The sequence below is a fragment of the Patiria miniata genome, unplaced genomic scaffold, assembly GCF_015706575.1.
Source record: "Patiria miniata isolate m_02_andy unplaced genomic scaffold, ASM1570657v1 HiC_scaffold_14, whole genome shotgun sequence".
Classification (NCBI taxonomy): domain Eukaryota; kingdom Metazoa; phylum Echinodermata; class Asteroidea; order Valvatida; family Asterinidae; genus Patiria; species Patiria miniata.
This window is the reverse complement of record NW_024037052.1, coordinates 6,968,160-6,979,313: the sequence shown is the minus strand read 5'-3', so window position 1 is coordinate 6,979,313 and position 11,154 is coordinate 6,968,160. Positions and strand designations below refer to the sequence as shown.

Here is an 11,154-nt window from a genome sequence, read left to right as displayed (position 1 = left end):
AACTACGTTGATATCAATAATTTGATGAAGCTTTGCATAATCCATTACAAATCAGTTATATTTCATGAACCTGACCCACACTAAGCACGGATCCGGGGGGGGGGGGGGGGGGGGGGGTGGTTGTTTGGGGATCAATCCCCCCCCCCCCCCGACTCAAAAAGAACCTAATTTGTATAATTATAGTGACAAAAATTGGAACCCACCCCCCTCGCTCTGATACTAAAAATTAATGTATTAAAGTGTACACTATTAAGTGATACAGTGTGCATGATCGTATGTTTTCAACAGCACCTTTAATTCAAAATATTGCACCAGCCCCCCCCCCCCTTCGATTTTGAATTGATTATTTGTGTTGACAACCAGCTTCCCCCCCCCCCCCCCCCCCCCCCCCCCCCCATTTTTACAGTTTTATGGAGGCCCAATGTTCGGTGAAAAAAACCTGCTATATTTCAGCACGTAAGTTATTCTGACGGATCTGAAGCGCCATACCTACACATGTATTAAGGTGGTCAAGGCGCTGAAACACAATAAATCCAATTTACTCAGAAAAAAACATAATACCAATAAAGAGAGAAAAATAGTACAAATTACAAATGATAAAATTACAAATGATAAATAAACAACAGATATGTAGAAATGCAGCTGGTGCCTAGGTGCATTTCTCCCATATGAAGAACATGAATGTCAGCCTACATCACCAGGCATCTCCAATTGAGATGTACATGTACATGTATACATGAAGATGTGGCGAATGCACACTGATGCCCATGCGGCTCGTGATCGGAATGCACCTAGCTCAGACTGTACTGTTGTTCAAACATGGCATGCATTGGAACCAGCATGCAATGTCTCATACCAGCTGCGTAGCAGTTGCAGCTGTTCTTTTATTAGTATTTCATAGAAGGTATATTTAATATCGCCAGAGGTACAGATTACATTACACCTGTATGTCATTGAACATAAAAGAAAAGCAATTTAGCATTTAGGGGCACTTATTACTTTTCGTTGCATTTTATTTATTTAATATTTTTGTTATTTGTTTTACACTGCACAAGCTACAAGCACCATATGATCCAAAACCTTTTTTTTTTTCTTTTTGGACTTAGACTGACTAACATTTTCTGAAGTTTGGTGAATTTGTGTCAATGAGCAATCTCTAGAAGTGAAAGACTTCTTAAACGATAATTATGACATGGATCAAGTTCTCTTTTTATCAAGAAAAAATAATGGTAGCTCCAGTTAACAATTCAATTCAAATGGGGGAAAAGGTTTTAAAATTTAAATGAAAGAAAGGAAGTATCACTGAAAATACATTGTCTTGCCCCCCCCCCCCCTTTATCGTTTCTATTTCTTACTAAAGTTGCTACGCAGCTGGTATGAGACATTGCCTGCTGGTTCCCATGTCTGCTCAGTAAAACCCTTCCATTTTACTAGGTAGTATATTTTGCCTCTTAGTTTTTTTCTTTCCGTCAAACACTCCACTTCATATTCATCTGAATCTGTGTATTAAAGGGGAAAGAAAAGAGTTGCACATGAAGAGCCGCCATTTTATGTTTGGCTTATGATTAAAGGGAATATACAACATTTGCAAACATCGAAAAACAAAACTACCAAATTCTTACGACATACCTTACATGTGTACTAGGATGTTGGTAAATGACAGTCTTAAGCATCCTGTAAAATTATGGCACCAGGTGTGAAGTCATTTTCCGGAAAAGTGGTATTTTTGTATCATTTCCAACGGTGGTTGGCCGACTACCGTTGGAAAAACCTAACTATTTTTCCACTACTTTTTTTTCAGTCAAAATTATGTTTGCTATTGGTTACATGTTTATGAACGGATGCAGGCCAGCTAGACTGGTTTCCTTACATTACAATTTTCCAGCATCTATAAATTGATCCATTTCATCTTTAGTTGAGTCAGGGAACCAGACTACTTGAACACTTTTGTGTTTCTTGGTTTTTTCCAGCATTTTCGGACGCAAAATTTCAAACATGTAAGTTTAACAATATTTGATCTATTATACTAACCTCTCAAATAGTCAATTTCTGATAATTATAGCAAAAGCCAATGATGTACATTCCCTTTAAAAGAAATGCATACAGTTTTATAAACAACATTTGCTCTGGGTGTAATTTTTCAGAAATGGATAGATTTGGGGTTACTATTTTATTGTTACACTGACTTATTTGAAGTTTTGTGTTTGCAGATGCCAGAAAACCAGTAAAAACCATTGTTTTCTTGTAGTCTGCTTCCTGGACCCCACTGAAATTGAATTGGAGCAATTTATAGACATTATGGAATTGTAACTAGGTCAGGGGACCAGTCCAACTTACATGAACATACACCCGTTCATCAAAATTCAGACTAAACATAAATGGTAAATTGGGGGCAATATTCGAATAAAAAAAAAACTGGGTTGGCTGAACAGCATTGTAAATTGATACAAAAATGCCACTTTTCTTGAAAATGTCAGCACACCAGGTGCCATGATTGTACATGATGCTTTAGACTCATTTTTTAACAGTCCAGCAACTTGTTCCATAATAATTAGGTAATTCTTTTTTTTTTTTGATGTTTGCAATGCTCAATCGGTTCTTAATCAGATGTTTAATATGCACCTATAAAGTTTGTTTCTATATCATCTGCAATCCAAACAACTGTGCAATGTTCTACAGTACCCCGTGTGGTTCATTACAGTAAGCTTTTTACGTTGACAGTAATATTAAAAACCATTACTTTCCAATTCAACTTGTACTGTATAACACAAAGCAATTTCAAACCAACCCAAGATATATTACATAAAAAAGCGGGATTGTAAGCATACCTGTGGCATTTTGCTCAACCATGTGTTGAAGCAATGTCAAGTCACTTGGTGTTTCTACATGCACATCTGTTGGAGACAACAAAATTGTGACAAACTCGAAGTAATAATAAAAATAATAATAATAAATTAAAATTTATATTGCGTGGTCTACATAAAAATGATCGAAGGCGCATTACATAAAATACCACGGAAATTACATTAAAAAAAACAAGAAATAAAATGAGGTACAACTTATGTTAAAAGAGGGGTAAACTACTGGAAATACAATCAAGTAATTGATAGGGCAAATTTTCACAACTCAATTAAATCACAAGTCAATCTATTGGAATCTGTCTTATGTTGCTTATTATGTATTGTAAATTTCTAATGACACTTCTCTGACATCATTTTATCTATGATACAACACCTCAAATGTCATATCTGAACACAAATTAGAAAATGAACATGTACATCAGGGTTTGCTTTGTGAGTTTCACTATACAGGGTGGATAAAAAACGAAACAGAGATATTTTTTGCTAATTGGAAGAGAAGTAGGGCACATGTGAATCAAAGGAGATATCCTCTGTTAGGTTAATCTCCTCTTTAAAAGGACACCTGCTCATGTTATAACATTCACGGTTGACTGAGCAGTGACCAATTTTGTGAAAGGGTCTATTGGAGAATTGCGCCACTTTTCGATTGTGGTTTATGTGGTGTCATTTGTCAGGCTATGGTTGCAAATCAAGACAGGTGGGAAACAAAAACAGATTTCACCATGAAAAGTGGCGGAACTCTCTAAATAGCCCTTTCATAAATTGGTGATAATGTCAAAAACATAGGCCTACTTACTGCTGTTTGTTGGTTGAGCATTAAGCTGGTCAGATGGGCCATCATCCAATGTGGAGGGAGGCTGGGCAGACACTAGTATTAAAAAATAGCAAAGATGTAAAGATTGATTATTCAGTGTAACACTTTTACACAAGACAAATTCGTACCACAAGTCCATTTTGTGGTCAAGCACGTGCTGATTGGCAGGGCTCATCATTCACGATTCTATATGAGCCTGTAGTCAGCAAGAATTGGATGTGTTTTGCTTCAACCTAAACGGATCTGTTTTATTATTTACATGAGTGTAATTGTCAATAATCCAACATTAAAGAGCAATTCAAATGTCCTTGCATGTACTCTCAAATTCAGGACTAAGAACAAAGCAAATGAAGGCTTGAATGTTAAACTCAATTCAAATGCAGCAACTCAAGTCGACAACATTGAACAAAATCATCCGTTCAACGCATTTCACTTACTCTCAGTTTGGCCACTTCTGCAACATTTGGTTTAGATCAAAAGTTGACCATTTCTCCAAAAATGAACTTTCAAAGTACTTGGAGTTTACTAAAAAGACAAAAACCACACACAGTATCCACAATCCTTTTGCTGATATGCACTGAGCTGGAGTAATGTTTTACACATCACAAAAACAAAGGCCTACTTACTGCTGTTTGTTGGTTGAGCATTAAGCTGGCCAGATGGGCCATCATCCAATGTGGAGGGAGGCTGGGCAGACACTAGTATTAAAAAGAACAAAGATGTAAAGATTTGATTATTCAGTGTAACACTTTTACACAAGACAAATTCGTACCACAAGTCCATTTTGTGGTCAAGCACGTGCTGATTGGCAGGGCTCATTCATTCACGATTCTATATGAGCCTGTAGTCAGCAAGAATTGGATGTGTTTTGCTTCAACTTAACGGATCTGTTTTATTATTTACATGAGTGTTATTGTCAATAATCCAACATTAAAGAGCAATTCAAATGTCCTTGCATGTACTCTCAAATTCAGGACTAAGAACAAAGCAAATGAAGGCTTGACTGTAAACTCAATTCAAATGCAGCAACTCAAGTCGACAACATTGAACAAAATCCTCTGTTCAACGCATTTCACTTACTCTCAGTTTGGCCACTTCTGCAACATTTGGTTTAGATCAAAAGTTGACCATTGCTCCAAAAATGGACTTTCAAAGTACTTGGAGTTTAATGAAAAAATAATCACATAGTATCCACAATCCTTTTGCTGATATGCACTGTATGAGCTCAAAGAAATATTCCACGTCACAAAAACATAGGCCTACTTACTGCTGTTTGTTGGTTGAGCATTAAGCTGGCCAGATGGGCCATCATCCAATGTGGAGGGAGGCTGGGCAGACACTAGTATTAAAAAGAACAAAGATGTAAAGCTTTGATTATTCAGTGATTGTTTTCATTTGAAGCACATTTCGGGTTGAAGCACATTACAATGTAAATGTGCATAAATGCAGTGGGGCACACAGGATTTGGCAGGAGGGGGGGGCCTCACTTTTCGAAAATAGGCCACTTAGTTCATGTATCACCAGAATCAAATCTTGGGACTAATAATTAAAACTGACAACCTCGAGGGGGGGGGGGGGTTTCACTGCTTAAATGTATTGCAATTGCATTGCACATTCACCTATGTTACATGCACTAAAACAAGACAAGTTCTATCTGGTTCATTCGTGTGATGTCACCTCAGTATAAATCATGCCCACTTCACGTTGTTAAGTAGCATTGGAACTGGAAGTTAACGCAACTTGAGTGTTCATGTAATAGTAGCAATCGGAAGTGTGCGCACATGTATGACGTTTTTACTGAAGAACTGGTTATTTAGCTTTCGGTCAGCAAGTATGGGATATTTTGGAAATGAGCTTCACAAACAAGCATGATGAAAGTGCATCTAAAGATAGAGATGTGTTTTCACCTGTGAATTTGATAGATGGTTCTGCCTCAATGATTTTTTTGAGGGCCTCTCTCCCATAGGCCCCAGGCCTCTTCAAGGGCATCGGCAGCCCTGTGCATTCTATCTGCCCAGCCTCCAGCAGTTTGTAGCTCATCTGGCTCTTTTTGCCCAATGTTGCATCCCCTGTAGTATTAAAGAAAACTTTTTTGTCAATATAATATAAGCCCAAAAAAAAAGTCGCCGTAGCCATGCGCTTCGGCAAAATAAAAAAGTTTTTTTGTCTATGAAAGATGATGTCTCAAAACCGCCAAACTCACTGGTTTAACTGGAATCCTGCTGCTGCACAATTTTAACATGTTTTTAGATGGGGTTATGATGGAGAATAATTGTTAACATGTGGCCTCTCTGGACTCCCATATTTTTGCACTAAGTTAAGTCTGGCACCATTTGCAGTCATCAGCCGACATTTAAAGCAAAAAAACAGGTAAAAAAAAAAAAAAAACGCGTTGCCGTGCGTCTTTTTGGCAAGTTCCATACCAGAAACTGGAGATTTTTTGGGGGGCTTAATCGAAATATACTCTTTTACCACCAAATGTGGCACATATAGTACCCGTGTGTGGTCTATATTTAAAATGTCGTGTAATACGACAAAAATTGCAGTTAGCCAGTCCACTCCCCACTTGTTTTCCACATTCCAACTTACTGTATTTCTGATTGAAGAGCTGCTGCACTTTAACCCTGAGCTGTGATATGTCTTCAGTAACGGTGCTGGACTTGTTAACTAGGTGTTAGAACAAATTGAAAGGAGACCATCAACATGATGAAAATATATACATGTAACTCCCTTTTTGTGTTGCAATGTTATATCTCCTCTAATGTCAGTTAAAAAGTAAGGTTTCATGAACCATTTTTGGGGATATATCATCCTTTTTTATATCATTTGTAAAACAAAATCACGAATGTTCATAAAAGTAACGAAGGAATACGTACATGTACATTGCTATTTGTTTAGCAATCCCATTTGCATTTAACTTGTGTGTAATGTCTAAATCTCACTCAGCTTAATAGCTTCCAATGGCATCAATGGACAGGTATCAAATCTTGTATTAAAACATGCATAACTTCTGATGGCATAGATTAATTCCAGTATTTTTTCCCCAGATGAGTGGGACAGCATTCATTGGTGTATCAAGTTGTATTCATTTTGAGATCAAAAACATTTTTTTGCAATGATTTTTTCCCCAGCATTATACATGACTTAATCAATTTCAAGGTGTCAACATTTTGAAAGGATCTTTATTAATAATATAGACATGATGTTTCCTTAGTTATAGTTTGATTGATGTTTGGTTGAAGACCCCTGTTAGATGTACGTTTACTCAAACTTTACAATACACACCTCCACTAAATCCACTGGAAGCACAAAATTTGGACGCAAAATTTGTGGAAGTGGCAAGATCGACACCAACATCACTGCCATGCACTGTAGAGATCCCTAAAGATGCACTAGTGCACACCAGTACCCAGTCCAAGCCATCAACTCTTGCACACTGCGAATAAATGTCCCAACAAAATAAGCAACAAATTTGAAGACAAAATGAGTGCTCTGTTAAAACACAAGTGAGCAATCTAGTACACAGAAGTAACCTTTGAAAGACACAATAATATGAAATTGTGAAATAAAAAGAGTGTCGTGGATCCCCTCTGATAAGACTACACAATATATTGAACTTATAATTCTTAAGTTTTGGTGGTTTTTTTGTTTTTTGTTTTTGGTTTTTTTTTTGGTCAGTGCTTGGATTAAACAAAATTTCAATCTTTCTAAGATATGTATGTCAAGATTTTTCCCTGAGGGAGTTTGTTACTGATCGAATGACAACCACCTGTAGGAAGGGATAAGTTTCAGTTGACTGACTAGTTGACTTTTAGGTTATATTGATACTTGCTGACATAAATGCACACATATAAGGTCCCCAAAAAAGTACTTCTGCTTCTCGGTTTGCCTACCTACCGTATTCTGACAGCCCATCTTTTTATGGACAAAAATGAAACAAAACAACAACTAAAACCATCAATAACTACCTTTTACCCTGGCCTATATACAGGCAGACGCCGCCATATAATCGTCCAAAAAAAAAGGGAAAAAAATCTCTACCCACCTACCCTCTTTTCGAATGCATGTAAACCGAAGCAGAACTATTATGTTTTGGCCTTGTACATGTAATGAATTTATTATCTACTGTAAAATTTGTTTATATCCAGAATCGAAACAATATTTCTTGAATTGTTTTCTTATTGTTGTCTGCCATGGATTAACCAGAAATTACAGCGGGAAAGATGATAAGCAATGAAATCCTAGTACAAAATATCATGTATTTTAAAAGGCAAAAATGAGTCGGTGCTATCAATAGTATCATCTATCTTATTTTGTGTACTGCATTACTGCATGATTCCTTTCAAGTTGTATTCTTTCATCACTTAGTTACAGTAAAATTTAAAATGTGAATTGCATTACATAAACACCATTTTTAATCTCACCATGTTAGAAACTTCATGGCCAAGATTGTTGGCAAAGCTTCGAAACCCTGATTCTCCAAGGGTTGTGGTTTGCTGGGGTAACTGATTCTGATTGTCAGCCTCTTTGTTGTAGAGCATTCGATTTTCCTCATCCAACCCCCGCCACTCCTGCACACCTTGCTGCATCATCTGTGCCCTGTTAAGAGCCGTGGCACCTTTATAAGCAAATAGAATGGTGGTTATAAAATAATTATTATGCATTAGGCAAAATAAAAAAAGAAAACATGTTTAGCGCCCTGCCTCTTTGACAAAAAGGAAGGAGGAGGCCCTTTTTTTTTTTTTTTTCCAAAATGGCCGCCCGACACATTTTTCAAGACAACGCGGCCGGGCTATTTTTCAAGATGGTTACCAGCTTTTTTCAAAATGGCCGCCACTTGGACTCATTGACTATTTCCACAGCTTTATACACGGTATAAAAGTCTAAAAATACGATTTCTTTCGTCAGAGATCGTTAAAATTTATCAATTTTTGTCTTTAAAAAAAAAAAAAAAGGAGGCGGCCTCTAAAAAGGAAGCGGGCGGGGACGCTAAACATGTTTTTTTTTTTACTTCGCCTTATGTTATTTTAAGCTGCCAAAAAGCCCCCAACCAACAGACCCATCACATACAGAAATATAGTTGAGGAACCGTTTTTATGTGCATTTGCAGGTTCATGTTTATATTGAATACTGTGGGTTTTTTTCATGGGCAGTTGTACCACAGGACAACAAAATATAAGAAGAAAGAGACATGAGTTCTGCAAGGTCAGTGGCTAAAACAAAATTTATAATCACAGGCCTGGTTTAGGATTGCAGTGCCTGACATTCCTGGGCAAACCACACGAGGATAATGAATAACATGAGGCTGATAGAAAAGGGACACAGTGTAGAGAAAAACCCATGAATGACTGTGCCAGTGGATATGGATCAGGTAATTGTTTTAGCAGGGGATTGGAATGTGGATAACACACTGAGAGCCCAAAGTATCTATTATTTTCCACAAGAGGTACGTCCTAGGATGATCCAACAATGAAACCAACCAAAACAAAAACCAACTACATTACTGATACTTGGACAATTAAGCTCAAGAAATAAAACAAATTTAAATGGATTAAAAACTAATTCCATGGAGTATTCTATTATGAAATAGTTCTTAAAAAATATTCAGGACAGACTTTTAGAAAAGATGGAAAACAATAAAAGGGTGCCAAAAACGTAATTTAAAATGTTTTACCGGTTACACACATGTATGCAGTGTGTGTTCTTGTAAAATGCTGATTGATTTATATATCCCCATTTTGTTATTTAATAACTAGAAGAAAAAAAGACTGATTAAAGTACATGATTTTTACATACCAGAAAGTATTTGAAAAGTGACCTGTTGGCAATTTACTAATTAATATCAACAATGTGGATATAGTGGCCATTGTGACATTACATGTTGCATTTTAAGAGTGGCCAATAATGAACCCTGCTACTGAATAAACAGGAAATATATAGGCCTAGATGTTTCTTCAGTGGGAACAAGGTCACAAGGATAAACAACCATACCAACTTAACTCCTGGTTCTGGGGGACTAAAAAAAAAATCATGTTTCACTTTAATATGCTGTTTCTTTCTACATGTATCACAAAGAGAACAATTAAGTAGACAAATCTTACCTTTTGAGCCTATAAACTTCTTCATGAAGATGTTGTAGCCACTGCATCTTCTTTTGCGCAGGGGTAAGACCCTCTGCTTGCCATTCTTTCGATGGTTTGTCCTGCGTTTATTGTCTATCCAACGCTATATAAACAGAAAGTTAATTGTTTCAAAAACACTTAATAGGCCTAACTGTTAACATGTCATGCATGTGGCACTTCTTCTTGCTCTGTGCTGTAAAAATATTTGGCAACACAGACCTTCTGTTTAATTTGGAAACTTGATGACTTAATAAATGAAACACTGGCATAAATTAATCTACACCGCAATTGGTTGAGAAGGATGAAAATATTGATACCTTCACTTGCTTCGCAGTCAAACCAGTTCTTTCGATGGCCAATGCAACCTTTCTTTTAGCCTCGGCTGTCCCATAGTTTGTCATGCCCTCATCCCAGAGCCTGTCAAGTTTTTCCTGATGCTCCATGGGCCTACTTTTAAACTTCTGAAAAACACAGAAAAAAACATTGATAAGTTTGTTAGCATATATATTAATATTAAAATTGCATTTTTTTTTCTAACTTCCTTATATGTTGTTCAATCACAAAATAGAGGGCATTAAAACAAAAATCCGTTCATAACTACACAGTCCATAGAGCAAGGAATATACATCAAGCAGTAGCTCCAATGTCTAAGCTTCACAACTGGTGCACCTCCACACCTCTCCGTCACCTTGAACAGCTGAGATCGGCATAAATACATGTTCGACGTTTGCCGATTTGCTTAGTATACAGAGTGTTCTTGAATTAAAGTTCCCTTAAATGTCACCATGGCTGGATACATACCTCCGTGTCGTCTTGAAGGCTGCTCCTTTTTTTTCTCGTAAAACTTTATGCGAATTGCTTCGCCAAGACTGCAACAAGTCAAGTACACGGTCTTGATTAGAGGTGTACTTCGATGTTCAGAATACGATATGCCAGCACCGGCCGCGCGTGATGAGCTGAGCTGTACTGTATGTTGGTACCGCGCCGCCGGCCAGGTGGCCGTTGCCCGTGGCCCGGCTGCGGCGCGGCGCTGCGCAGCATGGTTCTGGTGATGAAAAAAAAGTTTCCTGTCACGTGACCAAGGTGGCCAGATTTGCATTTCAAAATTATGCTAACTTTAGCAAAAACCTGCTACCACGATTCTGTTTGATCATACGTTTCTTAAAAAATATTTTGTTTTCCTTATTTTTTTTCGGGGGGGGGGGGGGTGTGTTAAATTGACACATATGTGATTGTGCACGTCATTAGAGTACATTACACTATACCTGCTGTTCGTTCGTGGATCCAGAAATTTTGCAGGTAGGCATGCCGAAATGTAGAACTTTTTTTTTTTCTCCGGACACTCAGAAAATCACTC

At 37.4% G+C, this 11,154-nt stretch overlaps 1 protein-coding gene across 1 annotated transcript; it reads right to left on the bottom strand.

Moving 5' to 3' along the window:
* Nucleotides 1-1,335: 1,335 nt before the first annotated feature.
* On the bottom strand, nt 1,336-10,949 carry LOC119721990. Its single transcript, XM_038191967.1, has 12 exons — nt 10,599-10,949; nt 10,115-10,258; nt 9,777-9,900; nt 8,100-8,293; nt 6,961-7,111; nt 6,265-6,342; nt 5,583-5,744; nt 4,943-5,014; nt 4,302-4,373; nt 3,658-3,729; nt 2,829-2,894; nt 1,336-1,499 (listed from the first exon to the last, which is right to left on the bottom strand). The coding sequence occupies exons 2-12, from the start codon at nt 10,238-10,240 to the stop codon at nt 1,345-1,347; spliced, it is 1,272 nt and encodes a 423-aa protein (XP_038047895.1). The 5' UTR covers nt 10,241-10,258; nt 10,599-10,949; the 3' UTR covers nt 1,336-1,344.
* Nucleotides 10,950-11,154: the final 205 nt, after the last annotated feature.